General features: G+C 51.5%; 1 protein-coding gene across 8 annotated transcripts in view; it reads right to left on the bottom strand.

Moving 5' to 3' along the window:
* SLC22A23 (solute carrier family 22 member 23) overlaps positions 1-23,586 on the bottom strand; it is a 190,713-nt gene that overhangs the window by 50,906 nt on the left and 116,221 nt on the right. For 5 of the 8 annotated variants that reach the window (XM_054721536.1, XM_054721532.1, XM_054721531.1 and 2 more), the window contains one exon: positions 7,049-7,217. In XM_054721536.1, coding sequence (XP_054577511.1) covers positions 7,049-7,217 — 169 coding nt within the window. Of the gene's footprint in view, positions 1-5,261; positions 5,432-5,825; positions 6,000-7,048; positions 7,218-23,586 lie in introns of those variants that run through there. The other 3 variants (XM_054721535.1, XM_054721534.1, XM_054721533.1) reach the window with 3 other exon arrangements.

The raw sequence follows: 23,586 nt of genomic DNA, 5'->3' as shown, positions 1-23,586 counted from the left end.
GGAACCATGACCTCCTGGTTCATAGGTGGATGCTCATTCATTGAGCCACACCAGCCAGCCTCTGGGGAGCTTTTTGATGCCCCATTTTCCCCTGCTAAACACCAGAATAATCCCACTGCCCCCCCGCCCCCCTTATCCCAGGAATAGTTTGGTTAATGGAGCCTCACACCTTCCTGGAGATTTGTTGTTGATCTCTGGGAAAGCGTGTCCCTAACAGTTTAAGACATGCGCATTAGCATACGTCACAGAGCATTCAGCCGCCTTGCCAGGCTGTTCCATGGGGAAGGACAGTGTCCTCCACGTTTATGATGATCCCTGACACCCAGCAAACATTGCTGGAAGAAGGGTGCACGCGTGTACAGTGAGAGCCCTCATTGGGAGCTTACTGAATGGCATCACAACTGTCCCCAGCACATGCAGACATGGACATCCTTGTTTTCACATCGCATCACATGTACGCTCCTCCCTTACCTTACATGTTAAGGTACGGTGATGACGTGTACTAACATTTTGGGAAAGTGTCACTAACATCTTTATCATCTCTTCGACTTCCTACTTCCCATTGTTTCCACCAAAATAACCTTTAGGTAGATACCATGTGGGCAGCCTTCTCACTCCTGTGTCACTCCTCAACAGTGAGTTCCACTCAGAAAACTCTGTCACCCGCTCCATGTATTACCTTCCTGATATTCCACCCTGCAGTTTTCCCAGATGTTCTAACACACACCTGGCCCCCCAAAGGCAGGGCCGCAGGCTGTGCGCTGCAGGAGAGCTCCTGCTCAGGGAGGTGGGTCACCACGTGGCCTGGAGCGGGCTGAGCCACCTGGAAGGGACACCTTTTGTACAATCTATAATTAGAAGGCAGCTTCCCAGCAGCCCCGACTTCCATTCTGTCCTCACCTGCCAATTCCTAGCATATCAAATCCAAGTTTCTTTTAGGCTCCCCCTTCCTTTCGCCCCGCCACCCCCCATGCCCAATCTGTTTTCTGGGACCCTGGGAGAATTCCACATTTATCCCCAAAATAGGACTGGTCAGTATGACTTCCTTCTACATTAGCACTGACGTTCTGCCACACTATCTTGAGAGAGAGTCAATTCCCAAGCAAGATGACTAGATGAGCATTGTTATCTGGCCCCAGTGCCATGAGGTTCAAAGGCTGCCTGGGTCTCAGGGACCCGCACCCATCTGTGGCGTTAACCTCCACCTCTGACAGCACTTACACTCAGGTAAAAACATTCCCAAGTACCCCCTCTTCTCCCGTTTGCGCTTCACACTGACATGTGCCTACGTCTGACTCTGCAAAGCATGCGGAAGCCCAACAGCTGAGAAGCACATCCTTCTGTTCTCCTGGGCCGCTCAGCCCTGAAGCTCTTCCTTTGCCTGCAGCCCTTCAAACCACAGCTCACTGGTGCCGGACCCGGAGGCAGGAGCACCCATAGGCAGCACGTGCGATGACGTCATTCCCATCGTAGCTCCACCTGCTAGGGCACCACATCTCCCCCATCCGGGAGAGTCCACCTGTGCTCACCACACCCCCTGCCCAAACTCCCACCCATTCCCGGGCACATCAGTCCGCTGCTGCCACCTCTTTCGGGCTGGCTTCTCCAGCCCCCTGTGCGCATCGTTCCAGAGCATTCTGTAACCCTGTAGCTGCTGCAGGGCTACACGTTAATCATGCCTTTTTATTCCCTGTGTTTTTTATGTTTCTGGGAGGGAAATTCCTACATTTAGCCAACAACTAACCCGTGAGCGCACCTTTCACATACAAACCCCGCGATCCAGAGCCCACACCCCAACCACCTTCTCGATGGGGCTGTCACTCTCTGGCACCATTCCCCTGCCCTCACCACCCAGGGCCAGCTACCAGGCAACTAGCGGACAGTCCTTGTGCCCCAGAGCCCCCTGAAGTTATTCAAACCAGCCGACAGGAAGCCTGCTCACCTGCCTCACTGGCTCCTTCCCTGAGGAAACCATGGTGCAGGCTCCTGCCCGCTCCTCCCTCAGCCTCCTGACCGACCCCGGTGCCTCCTGACCGACCCCGGTGCCTCCTGACCGACCCCGGAGCCTCCTGTGTGGCCCCCAGGATGTGGAGCGCCCCTCCTCCTGGGAACTGAGTAACTGCTCAGGGACTTCGCCTCCTGCTCTGTTGGCCTCACCAGATCTGGATGCTAATAAACCCTGTAATTTAATGCAGGCTGTGGTTTCAATCAAGTCTCTGCTCTCCTTACAGTGGTTCCCTATTGTCCCCAAGATCAAAACCCTCCTTTTCAAACCTCCCCTCAGCCGGCGATCTCCTTTCTGTCACCCTTCCAGCTACTCTCAGGACAGGACTTCACGCTCCATTTCCTACATGGGCCTCCACGTTTCAGGGCGCTCCGGCCCCGTCTCAGCAAACCGTCCAAACCCCAGTTCCTGCCGTTCCTTAACCCACCTGCCAACGCAGACCCACTGGCAAGCCTCCACGAAGCCACTTACAGAGTGTACCTGGGCCAGCCCCCTTCCAGTGACCACCCGCCCACCCCAGGGCAGGCACCACACCGCCTCTCACGGGCCCGCCAGTGTGGCAGCCCTCTGCCCCTCTCACCCGCCCACGACCACTCGCCACACAGCAGACAGTGACCCCAGAGCATGCCCCTGCCCTGCATAAACCTCCAACGTGTCTTCCTGCTTTTAGAAGAAACCCGCTGGGCTTCAGGCCCCGGGTGGTCTGACCCACCTGCCTCTGAGCTTGGCCCCCTCCCTTTTCCCACATGTTCCAGCCACACCGGCCTCACTTCCTCTTCCAGAAAAAGCCGGGTGGGAGCCAGCTGTTGCCCTGGCTGCTCCCATGTGCTGGGAACACATTTCCGCCCAGAACTGTGTGTGACTTCCTCCTTCTGATCATTGAGGTCTCAGAAAGGAATGTCGCCTCTTCAGAGCGGCCCTTCCTGACCACCCCGCTGCCCTTTCTGTCCCACCGCTGCGTCTCACCGTCTTCATGTGCTGCTTAGTGAAACCATGCCCTTCACTTGTTGATGGCTTCATGGTCAGTGGGCTCCCTCCCACCCCACCGTAAGGGAGGTTTCACGTGAGTGGGGACCTGCTCGTACGCATGTGCAGTGTCTAGAATACTTAGTACCTAGAACAGCAATTGGTGTGGGGTTGTGGTAACTACTTAATAAGTTAGCTAATGAACTTATCTCAGATTGCTCTGTTTTCTGGGGTTCCTGGTAGGCAAGCTCCCCAATTTATAGCTTTTGGCCCTTGTGATACATTCTGTGCATTTTGCCTGTGAGCTTATCCTTGGCGAACATTTCTTCGGAGTGAGTCTTGAGTGCCTGGCCGCAGTGGTTCTCCCCCGAAGGTTTCCATTTGGCCTTGAGGGTCTGAGGAACTTGCTGGTTCTTACCTTCACGTCCGAGCCTTAGAGAGGACTGGGAATTCAGAACACACAGCATGTGTGGTGCAGACATCGAGGCTCCAGTGTTCACGGATGAACTCTTCCACCCTCAGCCCCAGGCCGTCAGCCAGCTTCGGAGTTAAGTCTCTTGGTGGGATGAACTCTTCCACCCTCAGCTCTGTTTTCACCAACAGTTCTGACCCCTGGTTTCATTTAAGGGCCCGATTCTAAGTGCTACGGCCTGAGGTCTCAGCTCCAGCCCCCTGTGCAGGTGTTGAAGCCCAAGCTCCTTTTTCTGGTTCAGATGCCCTGCAGCTGCCTGGCCAGTCCTGCTCGAATGCTCTGCTTGGTCCTGGGCTCAGGGAACTCCCGGGTCTTGCACTGGAGCTCAGTGCTGTGTATCACTTTGGCTAACGTGTATCTTAGTCGGCATCTGTGTGTGTTTGGAGGGTCCCTGCTAGCTTAGCTCACAATTAGAACCAGAAGATCCCTCCAGCCCCCCTCCACCTCTTTGTTGTTACCCAGGACCCTGGTTGTGGTGACCTTTTGTCATACAGTTTGGTTTATGACCCTTGTTCATGCACAGTCTTAGGGTCACTGCAAAGCATCAAGTGCACTGCTGGCCCCCTGGGCGCACAAAATAAATATTTGCTGATTAAAGGAAAGCAAGTGACTTTCAATATTTTGTCACCAATAGCTGGTCCTGGGACTGGTGCTGCAGCTCCCCACCTCCCCCAGCAGCCCACTTCATCCTGTCAAACCAGAGCCTCGGGAGCCACAGCTTCCCCTGCAGCGGATGGGAGGCGGGTGGGAATCAGAAGATGACAAAAAAGGAGAGGCACTGCAGTGGCCTTTAAAAGCCAATGACTGTTCCGGAGGCTTTCGATCTGCTGGGTGAAATGGAATACGTCTCTCACCCCGGTGTCTTTTACCTGCCAGCACACCCGGGCTGCCACACATGTTAAGAGGCGATATAATCATCGTAACAACAGTAGCTAATATTAGTGTGCACCTGCTGTAGGCCAGACATGTGCCAAGCACCTTAAATAATAATATAAATAAAAAATAATGCTGATTACGATCACAGCAGTTAACATGTGTGAGTAGAGCAGGTCGATCCAGACTGCGGTGCCAGAGCAGTAACTACACGGTGTCAGTGCATCGGGACATCCGTCCATCTGTCTGTCCACACACACATTTTACTTGCAGGAGTACCCTGAATATGCTTTCCACTGTAAAGTTTTGTTTCAAAGAATTTTCCTTAGGTTTGATAATGTACGTAAGTAAATGAATGCCTTACCTTGCCTGTCATTAACCCTGATGCATTTTAAATTTAAATGAACAAGAATAGAACAAATAACACCCCCAAGCCCTTTCCCACATGAGCCAGGATCCCAGACCCGTTCCAGGAAACCCTTCTCTGCCATTTCTCCCCATCAGGTGCCCTCCTACCTGGGACAGGTAGGAGCAGAACCAGGGCTGAGACTCAGAGCCTGGAGGTAAAGGAGACAGCCCTGCCTGCCCTTACAGGAGTGAGGGTCTCCACAAGGCTGTGCCTACCCCGGCCCACCAACCCCCAGGGGCCAGCAGTCAGCACTTGTGCGCTTGGGTGCTGTGGAGGCCAGGAAGTGAGAGGAGGGAGGTGGGGGATGCCAGACCACACAGAAGATGCTCTAGGACAACGGGGCTCCCCTCCCAGGACAAGTGGATGGCAGCTGCGGGAAGGTGGGAGACAGCACAAGTGCTGGGTTTCAGGGCCAGCTGGGCGCCTCAGTGTTGTCATCGTCTCAGTGGGGTGGTGAATAGAAGACTGAATGGTCTACTCTTTGTGTAGTGCCAGCATCTGCGTCTGGCATAGAGCAGACACTATATAAACATTTATTAAAGAAACAAATGCCCCAAATCCAAAACAAGCCCAGCCCAGCTCCGGGCGCGAGGGAGGAACGGGAAGGGCTTCCTCTGACTGATTAGGGGACGAGCTGCCCGCTGCTTCCTGCTCCGGGGAACCATCTCATGCTTGGCCTCTGATTCTGTAAATATCTCATTGGTTTCTAGAGAGAGAGGAAGGGAGCGGGAGGGAGAAACACCGATCAGCTGCCTCCTGTACACCCTCTGCTGGGCATCCAGCAACCCAGGCATGTGCCCTGACCAGGAATCAAACCGGCAACCCTTCGGTGCACGGGAGGACACCCCAACCCACTGAGCCACACTGGCCAGGGCCATCCTGCTGGAGGGGAGCAGGATCTGAAACCTGTGTGGTCCCTGCAGGAGGACCTCAGGTCAAGAAGCCTGGCAGAGGCGTGGTGAGAGGCGCGCAGTGTGGCAGCTGCGCGATGGGGCCCTCGCCAGCAGATGGCCTTCAGGCTCCTCGCTGCTGCTGAGGCTCTTCGGACAGCGTGAGCAAGGGCAGGGCTCCAGAGGAAAAGGCGCCTCGCTCACCGATTTTTATCTGCTGGGCTGACAGCCTGGGTGGGTGGCCCTGGCAAAGTCAAAAGGCAGGGCCTTTCTTCTCCTCCCTGGCACCTTTAGAAAAAAGGGAAGCCCCAGTAGTGCCCTCTCCACGCTGTGAACAAAGCTGAGACACAACTGACTGACTTCCTGCCAGACATCTGGTTGCCACTGGTGACGAAGGAATAGAAATAGCGCAGTATTATAATCTACACGACAGTACCCTGCAGTATTATATATCTATAGTATATAATTATAATATTACATAATTATTATAATAACTATAATATTATAATACAATATTATAATACTGCTATATATCAGTATTATATAGCAGTATTATAATCTACACGACAGTACCCTGCACTTGTGGGGAAGCAAGAGTGTTGGCATGAGTGGGGGGGTGTGGAGGGGGGACGGAAGGCAAAGAAAGAAAAGGGTTATTTATAAAAAGGCCAGGACACTCCTTTCCCCCCTAACAACCGTCTAAGAGTGGTGGTTTCCAATCTCAGCTACACGGCAATCCCCTGGGAGTTTTAAAACTCTAGTTGCCCAGGTCATAGCTTAAAACCAGTGTGCTTAGCTGTTTCTTTTTTTTCCTAAAGTCAGCAAGCCCCGAACTTAAAGCTTAGAAACTGAAAAGGTACACATGGCCCTAAAATTCCTCCTGAACTTGTCTAGAGCAGGGTGAGCGGACTTTCCCACACAGGACCACACAGCAGGTGTTCTCAGCTCTGTTGGCCACACAAGCCTGGGCTGCAGCTGCTGGGTGGCGACCGACGGCCTGGCATTTGCCCCTCGGCAGTCCAGAGGAGACCAGGTGGCTTTGCGGAATTTCCTTGAACATCTCCCTATTGCTCCTCCCAACACAAGGATCCCCCCTTTGCAAATCCACTCCTGAAAATCACATCGGAATAACCCAGCGAACAGGCGTGACACCAGACTGAGGAGGGCACCTGGTCAGAGCTGGTGAAGGGCACCCAGGGCTCATTCCAATCTTCTGTGTACTTTGTGTAGGTCTGGACATTTCCCAAGATAAGACATTTTAAAAAAGAAAAGAAAAGAAAAAAGAGAGAGCAACATTCCCTCACCGCACACAAGCTGACACCAGGGGAAGTTTGGGGATAGCGGGTCCCTCCCTGTGCCTCCTCTGTGTCTGCTGGGGCGGGCGCGGCCTTCTGCGTGGGGCAGCGGCGCGGGCAGCCCGCGGGGATACTCACGACCAGTACAGCAGCATGAGCAGGAAGGGGCAGATGATGAGTGCCTGCAGCACCTGCCAGTCCTGGCACAGCGCCGCCAGCCCGGGCATGAGGAGCTGCCCCGCCATGGCCACGAAGCTCGCCACCATGGTGATCATGAACCGTTTTCCGGGGGGACACAGCTCTATTCCTGGAACACAGAAGGGACAAGAGAGACATGAGTGTCCTGCCCCTGGCCTGGGGGAGCCACGGGGGCACCGGGGCCAGCGCTCTTCTCAACCAACCAACAACTGTCAGGCCGGGGTTCTTTGCTGCTCATCTGAGAGCCCTCCACAGTACGTCAAGGTTGAGATCCTCATTTTTACAGCTCGATGAGCTGAGGGTCAGACGGGGAAGGGAGCGAGATCATTGCTCAAGGTCACAGAGCAAGTCAGTGGCAAAAGGACATTATAATTCAGAGTTGCCTAGTCCAGAGGCTAGCAACCCCTGCATGGGGGCAGAGTGTTTGCACAGCACATCATTCCCACTTCTGCTCTCTGGAGGCCACTGAGTGTCTTGTAGACTGGACGCCGTCGTGCCCGACTGTCGCCACTCCCTCCCTCTACCAGGCTGGATCAGGGGACCCTCTCATTCTCTGCGCAGGGCACCCAGGAGCACCGTCTGCTCACGCCCACCCACCTGCACATCCCTCCTTTTGAACAAGACAAAACCCAAACAGTATAGCAGACTTGGATCTTGTGATGTTCTCACGGGAAGCTTCTCCTCCCCATACGGGTTCTCTGCCCACTGTGACCTGGGTGTGATGCATCCCCCTCCCTGGTCCTATCAGGTAGATACCGCTGCGGGGGTGTGTGTGTGTGTGTCTGCTTGATCTTCACAGCTCCAAACACCACCAGTGTCTGCCTCCACTAAATGTCTACTGGATGGAAGGACACCACGGTCCCTCCTGTTTGCAGGAATCTAGGCTCTCAGTTTGACTTGGCGTCAAAGATGGTCCCAAACTTAGACTGCAGTGCCCCGCTACGTGAGACCTGCTACGTGAGCTCCTGAAACAGAGGTAAGTCCTCAACGCTGCAGCAGACAGCAGGGTTTACGTACTTTAGAACACACAAGTTCGTTTGCTCTTCTTCTCCCTAAAGCTGGCTTGCCTTTTCTTAAGTGCCGGCAAAATAAATACTTCTTTAAAAAGAAGACTCTCAGGAGAAAATACTTTTCATGCATCTGTGTCTAGACACTGTTTGTAGGTCAGTTGCCACAGCCCATCACCCACCTTCTGACTGTCTAGAGGCCAGCGCAGAGGTGGGGGTTGCAAGGCAGTGAAGGGGAAGAGATTAAAGGGGAGAACAGACAAACTACACTTGCAGGACAGAATCAGCCCTGCCAAGGAGAGGGCACCATGCCAGCCAATGCCTGCACCAGCTCATCTGTAGGAAAGAGATAATAAAGCGATCAGAATTTCCATCCCCGCTCCGCACAAACAGGCATCATGATCCCAGCTATCGGTGAGCGAGAGAAACTTGACCTCCAGAGAACAGCGTCTAAAGAACGTTGTTTCCATTTAATTAAGAAAACAGGATTAAACAGCCGTCTCCTGGCCATCGGCTGTGATGATATTCTTTTCTATGCACAGGCCAGGCTCACGTCAAAGATGACCTCCCAGCGGGGCTTGGGCATTCAGGTGGGGTCTGGCATCTCTGCTCTTAAACATAATAAAGCAACCAGAATCTTTTTAGAAAAGACTACCAGTTGCAGGTTCTAGCTTTCACTTACTCAGCCCGAGCGGTAGATTTGCTATGGAAATCCGAAATGGGCTTTAGGCGGGGTAAGTTCAGCGTCTGCGGTGCGGCACCGGCTCGTATCAAATGAGGAAATTTAGCACCTGCCTACTCAGGTGACCTTTAAGCAAAGTCACAGAGATACTCGATGCCAACGCAGCAGCATGGCTTCACGTGGACGGTGCACGAAGCTGGTGCAACGGGCATGCCTTTCTCCTTAGTTTTGTGAGACCCCAGTAGGAGAATATCTGCAATTCCAATTCCGCCCCACAGACCCCCTTAGGGGATGTCCGATCCCACACACTAACCACACCACGCACCATCACACAAGCATCACGGGCAGCCTTCTAAACCGGCGGCTAGGTTGGTGGATGACGAAGGAAAGTTGGCCCTTGTGGGCCAATGATTCCAGTCTCACTTCTCACTCTCCCTCCCTGCAAATGGGACGCCGTGGCCGGTGCACATGTTAGTGTCACTATAGATATGAGTTCATGGCCAGTGTTTCCTCGGTGGGCTTCCCTTGTTCTTCTCCCATGAGTCGTCTGAGCAATCCTCGAACTCCTGGCTACTTGGACCTGAAGCATCAGCAGCTCCTGGGAGTGTGTTAGAGGTGCGAGCTCAGGCCCCACCCAGACCCGAGAACCAGCACCTGCAGGTTAACAAGGTCCCCAGAGCTCTACTCAGGAGCAATGTTCTTGCCTCCCGACACACATCTCTGACAGCTGGCTTAGTAAAATCACTTCCCAACCTCTGCACTCCTGCGTTTGCAGGAATCCTAGCCGGGAGTTCACTGCGTTTCATCAGGGTAGAAAGACGCAGCCACGTGGCATTTCAGCATTCCTGCAGGGGCGGTGGAAAACACGGCGATCTGATGTGAGGACACAGGCATGACATTTGCAGATAATCACCTTTTTGCCTCGACTCACCAGAAAGTCTTTCCAAACTGCCTGAAATCGACCACATTCTAAAGGGGGCTATAAAGATGTGTGTTTTTAAAGCAATTACCAAGGAACCATAGGTGCGTGAAGCTTGCCATTAATCCCATGTTCCTTCCGGGTGATGAGAATCGGGTTTTCTAAGTGAGAGAGAGGGAGAAATCCCTCAGGATGTTAAAAGCCTACGCCCCGGCCGCGCAGGAGGGAGGACGTGGCAGGTAGATCCCCTCTGCCCACGAAGGGCCTGCCCAGCTCTGCACACGGGAGCGGGTGGTCAATGCTTCACACACTTCGGAGATGCTTCTGGACTCCGGGCCAGGCCACTGGCCTTGGTCTTGAAAGGCAGGGACACCTGCCGCCAGCAGGGGATGTTGTCCCCAACCCAGCCACCCGCGAAGCACCTGGGATGCGTCGAATAACAGGTCGCCCGCAGGCAGGTGTCCATGGCTCTGAACGGCCAGCTGCCAGCAGCACCTGTGGAGGCCCGGGCTGCACATGGTGTCATCACTTCTTAGCGCTACTTTCTTTGCCAATGGGCCGACCTCAAGTCATCTGAGTAGGTTTTCAACTTATGGCAGCAACCTCTCCTTCATTATGTAGAACAACTAAAGGTCACAAAAAGCTGTCATCTGAGGTGATGCATCATAGATTCAAACCCCCAAAATATCTCAAGCATCTAGCGTGCAGCCCCTTACACGCATAGCTAAGGGCCTGGAGGCCAGTGCCTATCTCTAGCGCTTATGGACTTGTGACACTGGTTCGGCCGTCTGGAGTTCTGTGCCTCAGTTTTGTCATCGGTAAAATGGGCTGTTATGAGCACCAAAGAAGCATAGAATGCCTGAATACAGTGGCTCCATCACTCGAATACAGCTCCACTGTCACCTCTCAACCAGGAGCCCTACCTTATGGCTATACGTTAGTTTGTATAAGTAATAATACTATGCATCATCACCATATATAATAACATAATTATTGCCAAAACATTCCTGGGTCTCATTTGACCTCTTCACTCTTCACCGACCTGGTGAATTTCAGAGCAGGGCTGAAGTTTGTTCTAAAAAGACTGAGAAAGAGAAACAGCCTACAATGACAGTCTACACTCTTTCTTCTCATTACACTTATTTCATATTCTCATAAACCAGAAACAAGCCATCAATTGAAAAACAACTAAGCGAATCCAAGGAAACCACCACAAAATCCCCTTGGTTAAAATCACATTTCCCTTAACACCTTAATGAAGAAGGCACAGAAGCCACTCTTACAAGCTTGGTACACTTTGTCGATAAACAGAGAAATTACTGAAGGTTATGAAAATTAAATAGCACATAATTAAGATTTAATTGGGGCATTTGGCCTGTAAAAAAGGGAGCATGACCACAATCGTCTGAGCACACAGGATGCAGGAGTAGCCCCGAGGCCCTCTGTTGGAAATGTGGTGTTTGGGTACAAGATCTTTTAGGGGGCCCCCAGAAGCTTTCAGATTCTTCTACTTCTCCTGGAAGAAAAGAAAGTAGTGCTGCCCAGATCAGTCCCTTGGGGTGAGGAAGGAGGAAGGCCGAGGCCCACAGGGAAGTGAGGCCTCAGAGCCGGGGTCATCAGCTCAGTTTGCTGAGTCAATGTTGCTAGGCTGCAATCCCAGGTGTTCTACCAACAGTAATGCAGGTGCTGTCGTCAGGGTGTGTGGTAGAGGTGATCGAAGTCCACAGTCAGCTGCTTTTAAGTAAAAGGGATTCTCAGATAATCTAGGTGGGCCTGACCCCATCAGTTGCAAGGCCCGAAACACAGAGCCGAGGCTTCCTTGTGGAAGACAAAAACATCTGCCCGTGGACAGCAGCTTTACCCTGACGTGCGGACTCCCCTCCTGCCGGCCTGGATTTCAGGGCTGCCCCACCTGCCCCCACATTTGTGTAAGCCAATTCCTTGCAGGAAATCTCTTCCTATGTATCTCCTTCTGGTTTCATAAATTCTGCAATAATAAGAAAATACCACAACGGCTTGTGTTGTGTGGGCAGCAGAAAGGTTGGGAGCGGGTGCTCTGTCCCACCCGCTACCTCCCCACCAGGAATCCGAGGGCCAATCTGAAAGGAAGCAAACACCTCCCCAAGGCCCCATCCAGCTGGGAAAGTCCCTGATCCTACATAGGAGCGCTGAGAGGCTGTGGACAAAATTCCCAACACTCTCCCACCTAGAGTGATGGCAGCAGAGCAGGACTAGCAGGAATGACCACGAGGTCTGAATGAAGGGTTTGGAGGGTGCAGAGCCCCAACGGTGGTCCAGGTGGCTCCATCACTCGAATCCAGCTCCCCTGTCACCTCTCGACCAGCAGCCCTCCCTACGGCTCCGTGGGCTGGTGACGAGCCCCCCTGGGGGACCCAGCTATGTGGGTAGTGCTGCAAGAGGAGCCCAGGGGTCAGGTGACTATTCTGAGAAAAACTAAGTCTGTGCTGCAAACCCCACCAGGTCCTCAACCTGCAAACACCCTCCTCTGGCCGACACCAAAGGCTCTGTCTTCTCGCTCGCTCACTCACTTTCACCCACGCTCGGCCTGATGGGGTTTAAAAGCCTACAGTTTTGCTGGTATTCGATGACAAATGATGATTTTGGAAACTCCTTGCTTATACAATTTCATTTAAAAAAAATCCCCTGTTCCTGTCACACAGAGCCTAGCTCGGGGCTGGCAGGCACAGTGGCCTTGCAGCTCAGGACCCGTGGGAGGAGGGTGCAGCGCCGGACAAGGGTGAGCTGAGTGCCGAGACACGCACGCCGAAGCTCCAGGCCAGGGCGCTGGGTAAGAGACAAAGCACCGTGCTGGCAGGACTCACCCCGCTTCAGTGTCTAAGCTATCTGCCGCCGGAAACACCAGCCAGAGAACGAGGTTTGCCATTCCCTTCCCACAGTCCCCACCCCCACCAACACACTGACTCACCTAACTGGTCACTGCATTTGGGAATTATGACTATCTAATTAAACAATGTTTTTGGAACCAGTCTTAAAAAGATATGTCCCATCCTTCTATAATATATAAGTAAATAAAACACAAGTCTTATTCTTTCTTTCTTTTTTTAAATCCTTAGCCTAAGATATGTTTTTATTGATTTGAGAGAGAGAGAGAGAGAGAGAGAGGAAGGGAGAGAGCGCAACATCGATGTGAGAGAGAAATATCATTTGGTTGCCTCCCGCACACGCCCCCGACCAAGGATCAAACCCACAACCCAGGTATGTGCCCTGACCAAGAATCAAACCCGCAACCCTTTGGTGTACAGGACGATGCTCCAACTAAACTGAGCCACCTGGCCAGGGCCACAATTCTCGTTCTTTCTTAAATATATTTTTAAAAAACTGTGGGTATGTTTGCTACAATCTATCTTTTCTTGGAATTGCTAGGTGTTCCTTGGGTCTCTAAAATAGCCCACAGGATTTTTCTGGGTCGGAGTTGACTAGTGATGAAGGAATATGTGAAGTTGACTGACAACATTTACGGGAGGAAACGAGGAATGTGCTCCGCGGGAGGAGAGGCTGGGGCCCAGACTGAGGGTGGGAAGCAGGGGTGAAATTCCTTCCCTGCCTCTCCCAGGCTGGGGACGTCGCTCAGCCTGCGTGTGCTCCTGCCTCCTGGTCTGTGAAGTAGACAGTGTCGTGCCCATTCCACACCAGTGCATGTCTAACCTCTACAGAAGGCTTCCCAGGTGCTGCTGCCTTCCACACGGCCGGCCACCTCGGTGAGGCTCTGGGTGGGCTTACGTCACTAAGAGACTCACTCCAGGGAACTAAGTCCTTCCACATGGGACCTAAATTGTTCTGTGTTTTAGGCAAAACTTGGTCAGAACTGACAGAATGATATGGTGTACAAGCTCCATATGACAGGATTCTGATCTTTCAGGAGCCTCTACTCATTGGGGATTGCTGCTGAGGCTCCTCGAAAAGAATGGTCTCTTCGGGGTGAGCAGAGGTTGTGAGGGCACGGGTGGGGCGAGGCACCAGCTGTCCCTCTCCTTCCTCCCCCACCAGGGCTTCTTTCTAACCTGCCCCACCCCCCGCACAAATTCATGCACCAGATTCCACGAAAGAACTGGAGAAGCTGAACTGAGGAGAAACACATCTCTAAGCTGATACAAGCACACACTCCTCCCAATAAGTTCAGCAAGAATTCAACCACTTTTATTTCACACTCGCTCTATGGGAGGAGCCAGCCTGGGCAGTTTCCCAGGCCGCACTGCCCGGCTGCTCTGCTAGACCCAGGCAGTGCCCCACATAGGACAGGCCGGCTCAGCCACTGGAGGAGGGAGACCAGGCAGGCTCAGGGGAGGCAACGTCTCCCCAACCCAAACTGGAGTCAAGCACCACGGTGAGATACTATTCCTGGGACGGCCTGGGGAATGAGAGATCCATCAAAATACAGGGCACTGCTGAGTGGCTTGGCCAGCGCACAAGGGGGCAGCCTATACCAAGGCCGACTGGGCCGCTGCCACCCAGCTGACAGACTCGTGGCAAGCACACACGCCATTCACAGAAGCCACTTTTCCAAACTCGCCTTCCTTCAGACTGAGCCAGTCTCCCTTTCCTCTCCCACCCTCCTCCTCACACAGCGTAGAGGCGCAGGGCAGCCCCGGAGGAAAACCTCCCTGCTGAAGGGAGGGGAGCCTGTTTTCTCAGCCGGGCCGGACAGGAGTGGGCCACGCCGTAACTCCTGCCCTGGCCAAGGACACGGCCCCAGGAGCCCTGCAAAACAGCCCTCTGGCCATCGATTGTGGAATTCCCTATTATAGCAGGAAGGCCTGAAATTGCTGGGTCATATAGACTCAAATAGCACTTTAGGGTCTGACTGCGAAAGGCTGCTATTATCGCGGCAGCTCTGAATCGTTCCTTACCCATAGGGAACTGCTTTCCCTCTTAATGTAGGACCTGCCAACCTAAAGGAATGGTCTTAAGAGTCTGAAGGCTGTTTTCTCCCCTGAGAGAAAGAGGAAATAAAAACTACAAAAATGTAAACATTCCCTAGCAATCCCATTCCAGTGTCTGCCAGACACATGGCCATTTTAATGCTCAAACGCAGAAGTAGCGAATGAGTTGGCTGCTGAGGACCTATTTCGTCTCCAGTGCTGGGCTACGTAACAACTCCCACTTGCTGTGGGCCCAACACCCAGGAGGCATTTTTCATGCATTAAACTCATGTAATCTGCACAACAACTCTATAATGTACGTGGTGTTTTTATTGTCATTTTACACAAGAGGATCTTGAAGCTCAGAGTGATTAAGTGACCAGTCCAAGCTCACACAGCTAAGGAAGGAATGAGGTAGCAATTGAAGCCAGCCCCCGACTCCTCCCACCCCGTGCATCCCAGCCCTCTGCTGTAGGCAGGAGCGGTCTTCAGAGTCCCGGGTGGCTCTGGTCTCTTCCCTGTGCCTGGCTGGAATCTGAGCTCCATGGATGCGACAGCCTCTTCCTCAGGGCCCAGGAGAGCGTCTGGCACACGGCAGGGGCCCTGCCCCGATAGCTGTCCAATGCAGAACTAACTGTGTAATGGGCTCTTCCTGTCTACTTGAGTCACTTTACCTGCCTTCCTCTTCCCTTAGATTTCTACAATGGAACCAGTTAGGGTCATGATGGTGAGGCCAGTCGGTGACTCTGAAGAACCCAGTCTATGCTGATAAAACGTAAGAACCATAAAACTCAGCTACCCATAGAGTTCAGTTTCCTTTCCAGACAAGTTCTTTCTATCACCTCATGTTTTTTTCTTTTAACTAATATTGCAATTACTCAAAATGAGGACTAGGGATTTAAATGCTCACTCGTCTTTTTGCTCAGCAGTCCCACTGTTTGTAAACAGTGACCGATGTTCAGTGGTACACTTAAGGCTTTAATGTCACTCAGTCTTCCACGTTTACTAAGAGAAGAAATACCCAAGGAGAGACATGACTTCAAACAGCAGGATAACTGCAAGTCTGCGGAAATCCCTGCATTTCGAGTCTGCTCAGCATTTTCAAGCTGAGCGAAGGAGCGGAGACAGAGAGTGGGTGGTTTTAGGGTCGAGAATACACTTTAGAAATTGCCATCCAGGTTTACCAGCAGCCAGCTCCAAAGTAACAGTTCTCAATCCTCATTTTCTGCAGTTCTAACCACTTATGAATCAAACTCACACGTACTGACTGCTCGTGCATGCATAATCAGATTATGCAATCGAGCAAAAGGAGGCTCACAGGCCTTCCCATGTAAGCCCTCAGAGAGGGAGACTGAATTGATTGCAACCCTGCCCCACAACAGCATGCACTCAGCTTCCTAGGTGTCAGAGGGCAGGGAAGGTTACCAACTTTTATTTCTCATCATCAGTGCTGTCAATATTGTCATTATTTTATGAGCTTGGCAAACCATCAGGAAATCAGGGGTTGGATATATGATAAATAGACTATATCTCAACAAGAGTTCATAGTTTCATTTCTAAGCGTGGACAAAAGGGGCCAGATGCTAACCTGACAATCTCAGGGAAGGCCTGCATGGCGGTCTTGCAAACTCAGAGACCTAAAGTCACCACAAAGGATGGTCTGAAATTAAACTTTAACTAAAAGCAGTTATGGTGGGTAGTTACATCCTAGGCTGGTATCTTCACCGACAAGGTCAACCTTTACCTTAACTGAGCCCATCTGTCTTTTTGCATCTATGATAACATACCCTTGAAATGTCTGGGTAACTTGTAACTTCCCTTTTTCTGTACCCCTTGGGGCACAACATAATGTGCTGGGCGCCAGGACAGATACCACAAATTTCTTCATTGTTATCATGTTAATTGTTCCTGCACCCACCTAAGTATGTGTCTATCATTTTACTTTTTATCCAATCCCAGGGGTTTCCCCCGCTTTGCTTTCTCCCACCTCTCTAGTCTATCACCAATGGATTTCATGTAACCCACCTATGTCCCTTCCTTCGATTGCAATGTATAAATACAGATGTAACCTGCCATTCTCCGGAGCATTATTTCAATCCGTTGAGGTTCTGCTTCCCAGTAATTGTAGACTCACAAAAATTCTTTACAAGGTTTGAATGTTTTTATGTTAACACTAGAGGCCCGGTGCACGAATTCATGCATGGGTGGGATCCCTAGGCCTGGCTGGTGATCAGGGCCCATCAGGGCCGGCCAGGGGGAGGGACCACAGGAAGTTGGCCAGCCAGGGGACTGGGGGAGGTTGGCCAGCCATAGGGAGGGTCTGTGGAGGTTGGCTGTGGGAGTGCACTGACCACCACGGGACAGCTCCTGCATTGGGCGTCTGACCCCTGGTGGTCAGTGAGCATCATAGTGACTGGTCGACTGGTTGTTCGAGTCATTCTGACATAACGGTCGCTTAGGCTTTTATATATATAGATAAGTAACATCTAACAACAGTACATGCCTTTCACTCTTTGTCATGATTTTCCTACTCCAGGAAGAATTATTAGCAACTTAGTCTTCCTAAACCAGGCTTTCCTTTTTTATCTTCTTACCTTCCCATCTTCTTTTCAATTTGCATTTAAAAACCCTTTTCTTTTGAAAGTTCATATATTCACAAAGAAGACAGAATAGTTTAATAACTCCCTCTATACCATCTGCTAGGGTCAGCAATTATTAATATTTTGCTCCTTTTGGTTCTTCTGCCCCTTTTCTCTCTTTCATTCATTCCTGTAATATTTTAAATCAAATTCTTGAAATCATGTTATTTTACTTCTAAATATAAATATATGTCTCTCTATAAAGAAGGACATTTTCTTACACAAAGACAATGCCATCATCATATCTAACAGAATTAATAAGTCTTTAATATTATTTAATATCCAGTCTGTGTTCAAAATATTCATTTATCTCGTAAAAAGTCCCTTCATGGTTATATTTAAAAAATTGGGTCCTAAAAAGATCCATATGTTGCACATGTCTTAGGAAAAACCCTTCCCTACCTTCCCCCATGGCACTGTCTTGTTGAAGAAGCCAAATGGGACAGGGCAAGGGTGTCTGTCACTCATGCAGCAACACCGTGGAAGGTGCGCCGACTTCAATTGATGCTGAGATGAATCAAGGGATTCCAGTGCTGGCACCTCGGCCTCCCACACTGGAGCTGCCACCAACATTTTCCCACTGGATTAAGCATCCTCTGGTGATCAATGCCACATGTGTTATTTCTTAGGGGGTGAGAATGGTGATTTTATTTTCTCATTCCACCATTCACTGTGCATTGTTTTTGCTCTGCATTATTTTGCAAAGAAGAATGTTTATTCATCAATGAGGGTTATTTCTTTACCCAGAAATATAGCTAGTTCAGAAGAGGCTGCACTATAGAGTCATGATCTCCCTGGATAATGAATAATTTCACGTCCTATCAACTTTTCCAATGGCTCCCACTGCACGCAGAGCAGAAGCAGTGTCTTTCACAGCAACTGAAGACCTCACATGATCACCCCCCACCCTCCGAGCTCATCACTGGCCACTTTCCCCCTTGGTCCCTCCACTTCAGCTCACTGGCCTCCTCGCTGCACTTACTGTCTGTTCCCTGTGCCTGGAGTACCCTCCCCAGAAAGTCCTGTGGCTCCCTCCTGCCTTTCCTCAGGTCTCTGCCTGAGAGTCCCCTTGTTAGCGAAGCTCTACCGGACCACCCCATGCAAACTAGCGATCCCTGCCCCTCACTCCCACAGCCGCAGTGATGAGGTATCACACGGGAGCCAGCGTCTCTGGAACCATGTTCCTGGGGCCCTTCCACAGGCCTGTGAATTGGAAATGGGGCTGGGCCCAGCCACCTGTATCACAAAGCCCTGCAGTGGCTCCGATAGTGCCCAAGTTTAAGAACCACTGCAGGGGGCTTTATAAACATACCACTCAATCCTCCTAATAACCCTGTGAGGTAGGCTCTATTTTATCATCCCATTTTAGAGGGGACGACACACAGATGTCTGGGCCCCGCCACTGGAGATTCTGATTCAGGGGGCTGGACAGGGTTCACAATCCACATGTGTAACAAGTTCTCTGGTGACTCTGCGGGTTCAGGGGGCCACATTGTAAAAACTGGTGCTCTGAATACTGTAGGTAGAGTTTCATACATTTTAACCCTAAGCTCCCATAATTAATTCCCACTTTGCAGCATTAGCATCTATACTAATAAAAGGGTAATATGCTAATTAGACCAGATAGACCAAATGTCTTCCGACGTCCTTCCGGACAAAGCCACGGTGGCGGAGGCCGAGGCAGAGGCGGTTAGGGGCGATCAGGCTGGCAGGGGAGAGCAGTTAGGGGCGATCAGGCGGGCAGGGGAGCAGGTAGGGGCATCAGGCAGGCAGGCAGAGTGGTTAAGGGTGATCAGGCAGGCAGGCAGAGGGGTTAGGGGTGATCAGGCAGGCAGGCAGAGTGGTTAGGGGTGATCAGGCAGGCAGGCAGAGTGGTTAGGGGTGATCAGGCAAGCAGGCAGGTGAGTGGTTAGGAGCCAGCAGTCCCAGATTGGAGAGAGTGCAGGCTGGGCTGAGGGATCCCCCCAATGCACGAATTTCGTGCACTGGGCCCCTAGTATAAAAATAAAATAAAGCTACATTACAGGTTAGAACACCTGTTGGCCTGCTGATCTCAGAGTGATCATGTCATTGCTTTTTCCCATCATCAGACATGTGATTTATTTTTTTCCATTGAAGAAAACAGTTCTTCCAATGTCCAAAGGGCAAGTGAGGCAGAGGCACAAAAGACCTGAAGTTGCAAAGAAATTAGACTCCCAGACAATTTCAGCAGAAAGGAAACCCAGAGAATACCGACCAGAGACAGCAGAGTCCAATGCCAGGCAGGTGAGAAACGTGCCAAACTGACCTGGTGGGAGGGGCGGGGCCCTGGCAAATCCCTGAGTGCTTGCCCAGTTTAAAGGCCTTTAAATTCAATTAGAAAATAAAACACTGTCTAGGTCACACAAAACATGGCAGGGGTCAGGGGATGGCCACACAGGGCAGCCTGCAGACGCAGGCGTCACCCGAGCTGCTCGCTTTATTGAGGGGAAATGAGGTCACAGAGTTGGTTGGTACCAAAGGCTTGACATGAATTCCAAGCCCAGGGCGCTCTGGAGAACACGAGTCGCTGGATTGCTGCTGGTTTATTTTTAAATGGAGATTACAATAAAAACAAGAAGCAAACTCAATGTGACATAAGGCAGTTAAAATTAGCTCTCTCCTCCTCCACCAAATCAGGAAACCCCTGTGTGCTACATTCACCCGACAGCATCAGCCAACTGAACAAAGGGTCAGAGAGCCAGCAACTGTGAAGGGATTTTCAGGGAGCAGGTCCTTGGGGAGAGGCTATCCTGCCAGAGGGAGCATGGCGTATCCTCAGCAGCAGCTGCAGCAGGACCTGAGAAGCTCAGAGACCCAGGGCCACCTTGTCCCAGGGCCACCTTGCTTCTGACAGTTGTTGTTCCATGACATGTTTGCCTTCGAATCTGCTGCACATGGGGGTGGGGTGGCATGAGAATTTTGACACTACAGAGCATTGGGTCTCAGCCAAGTCCTGCCCGGGACTTGGGGACAAAGCCCCTCTGTAGCCAGGCCCCCTGTCCCATGTGGGAACCAAGCCTCTGAGGGCAGGGTCTGCAGTCCCCTCCAGGGAGCCCGAAGGTCACGCGGCAGTCACCACACCCACACACCCACGCCCGCTGTGCGGACAGTGTGGGCTCGTGAATAGATGCTGAGTAACACATTTGTAACCTCCAAGTACCAGAATCCTCCTCTGCTTAAATCCCACTGTGGGCGCAGCTCCTCACAGCTTAACCGGAGCTCACAGCTCAGGACAGTGCCTCCCTGTGACGCCACTTACTCACAGCTGTGTGCCCTTGAGGCAGCCACTTACCCTCTTAAACCCTCAGTCAGGGCCTCCTTCCCTCCTGGAAGTCAGGAGCATGTCTCTTGGGAGGTTGGAGTGGGGGTGGGAAGGGGCTCTATCTCCAAAATGTACAAAATTCTAACCCCAGGACCCTGGGGAGCAAGCACTACATGGGTGCTACTCTGCTGCGCTCCGGGAGGGGCTGTGGGAAGCCCTGTGCACACAGAGATTTGCACCTCACCCCTCTCAGCAGGTAAGCAAATGTTCCCAACAAACTGGGAATCAAAACGTCCTGGGGTCACCTACTCCAGGCAGTGGAGGTAGGAGAGGGCGCCCATGGCCATTCCTCTGCCATTGTCACACCACACCTTTCTCACCGGGGCTGACTGCTCCAGCAGCGTTCAGGCGGCTCCCCCTCTAATTCACCCAATCCTGCTGACAGATGATTGCACCGACAGCCCAGCTCTGTTACATTTCAACACTGCTGCAAACGCCACGTCAGCCGGGCCCCCTCCGCCTGCTGGGCCCAGAGCACTCAGCAGCCACATTCTAGAACCTCGGACTCTCTTTCCTCGGTGCCTGTCAGTGTCTCCCCCACAGCCTTACGCTCCTTGAGAATGAAAACCATGTCTGCTCCTCTCTGCGTCCTTCTTAAGGTGTAGCACCGTGTTCAGCACCTGTCAGATGCTCAGTTAATGCCGAATTAAAATGGCAAAAACAAGAGAGGCACACATTTCCGTGGCAGCCAAAGAACTGGGTCAAGGCGGACAGGACTGCAGCTTGTATTAAGCGCCTTCACACGAGGGCACGAAGGTCTGTCATGAGCGGGACCTCCAAGGGCTCTGCACCGAACACAAACGCACGGAGCTCCTTAAAGATGCCGGCCAGAGAAGCCGGCAGGCTGTTGGGTAGAGCAGCTCTCCACCCCACCCCCACTGTGGGTGCTGCTGCCCAGACAGAGCATCTTGGGACAGTAAGGGGCAAGAGAGAGCACCAGGTGAGAGCCCCGGAAAGAGCTTGGAAGTGACCCCAAAGTGAAACCCGAGAGATGTGGCGGGTGCCGGGGGGTGGGGGGGGGGGGTGGGGGGGTGGCGGGAGAGAACGCCCCGGCAGAGGGAACGGCGGGTCAAGGGGAGAGCGGCCAGGCCTTCCTTGGGTGACACAACAGCTTTGCACATATTATTCCCACGACAACTCACACCCATGTCAGCCTCTTCCCAAATTTTGATAAAAATAACACCAGAATGCTTTTCCCCACCCCCCTCCCCAATCTGATAACCCAGCACCATGTGCACGGGCTTTGATGGAGGCCGAAGATGATCTGTCTTCAAAGACAGAGTCAAGCTTTGCTTTTTGCTACCCGTTCACCCCCCAGGGGCTGCCCATTCCCAAGCCCTGGCCCCTTCCCTCCTGGGGCGAGAGCCTCAGCTTATCAGCTCACAGGGCTTGAGAATCAAAATGACTCTCCCCTCGAGTCCAGTCCACCGTCCCTCCTTTTGTTTCCCACAGGCTCTCCCACAGAAGAAGATGTCCAAGAAGGACAGCCTGGAGAGGGCAGTAGAAGGAGCAGAAGATTGGAAATTGGTTGGAATTTCCATTTCCCAAGTACCAGCTGGGTGGCATTAAACAAGGTACTTGACATGCTCATGATTCTCTTATGAGATGATGACAGATCGTGTCTGGAAGACTTGGCACGAGAGTGAAATAAAATGATATAAGGCAAAACGCCTGGCATGTTTGCTTGGTGCCCTGACATGGCATATTAGTGTAATAATTTAAGGATGCAGGTCAACAACCACACAGAGGCTGTAACAAAATGCCTCTGCAGTTCCAGGTGACCCTGATATAAATACGCTTTTGTAAAAGTTGATTACCCTTGTGAAAGCTGAAGACTTTTTTTGCTTAAGAATGGCAATTTCCAGAGTGACAGGATTTCCAACAGCAGTATAAGGCCCTTTCTTTTTTTTCTTTTTTTAAAATATATTTTACTGACTTTTTACAGAGAGGAAGGAAGAGGGATAGAGAGTTAGAAACATTGATGGGAGAGAAACATCGATCAGCTGCCTCCTGCACACCTCCTACTGGGGATGTGCCCACAACCAAGGTACATGCCCTTGACCGGAATCAAACCTGGGACCTTTCAGTCCGCAGGCCGAAGCTCAATCCACTGAGCCAAACCGGTTAGGGCGTATAAGGCCCTTTCTTAATGATCCATTGTATAAAGGTGAAAACCGATTTTCAAGGTCCCATGTGAAAAAGGATGAGACAATCACCATAGCGAATGCAGAAAGCAATCCTGAAAAATGGATGGGCCTTCTGGGAAAAGACAGGACCCACTGTGCTGGAGATGGGAGACCGGAGAGGTTTCCCCAAGGTGTTTGCGATTTTGATGCAATCATTTTGGAAGGGACATGCTTAGTATTTGGAAAAACAGAAGTGGAGGCAATAGAGTTTTAAAGTAATTCTATTTAAAACAGTGTTCTCACACTACATTCCTTCTTTAAGGACAGAGCTGAGTGATCAGAAGCCCCACACTTACTGTTCCACACGTGCGGGGGCATTTCATCACACAGACACATTCCAATCGTGATACACGATTCAGAACGACCTGCTGTGAGCTTAGGGATTACTTGGCTGCTGAGAGCTCTTGGTTCTGAAGGAAACGTGTTCAGGACACACAGCACTTTAAAGAGAACTGTCGCCCTACATCAAGGCCTTGGAGAGACTGGCCCGGTTCACAGAGGCCCTTGGGAGGGTTGGTGGGCAGAGAATTTCTCAGAAAGCATTCCCTCATATCAAGTTGAGAGAGAACATGTTAAATACAAAGGATTTAAAGTTTTAAAAAACCCTTCCATGGAATTACAATTTTTGTTGTTCAAAAGACTTTATGTGAAAGCCTACCTTTAACATGGTGCAAGGTGAAGTTTTCAATAAAACAAATATCAGACCTCACCAATGTGTTTTATGGTCCAGAACATAAAAGCACAGAAAAAGCCACTCTGTGACTCCCCACTGGATATGATGGGCAGCCACTAGTTAATCTC

This window comes from Eptesicus fuscus, chromosome 9, assembly GCF_027574615.1.
Source record: "Eptesicus fuscus isolate TK198812 chromosome 9, DD_ASM_mEF_20220401, whole genome shotgun sequence".
Taxonomy (NCBI): Eukaryota; Metazoa; Chordata; class Mammalia; order Chiroptera; family Vespertilionidae; genus Eptesicus; species Eptesicus fuscus.
This window is presented reverse-complemented; position numbering and strand designations above follow the sequence as displayed.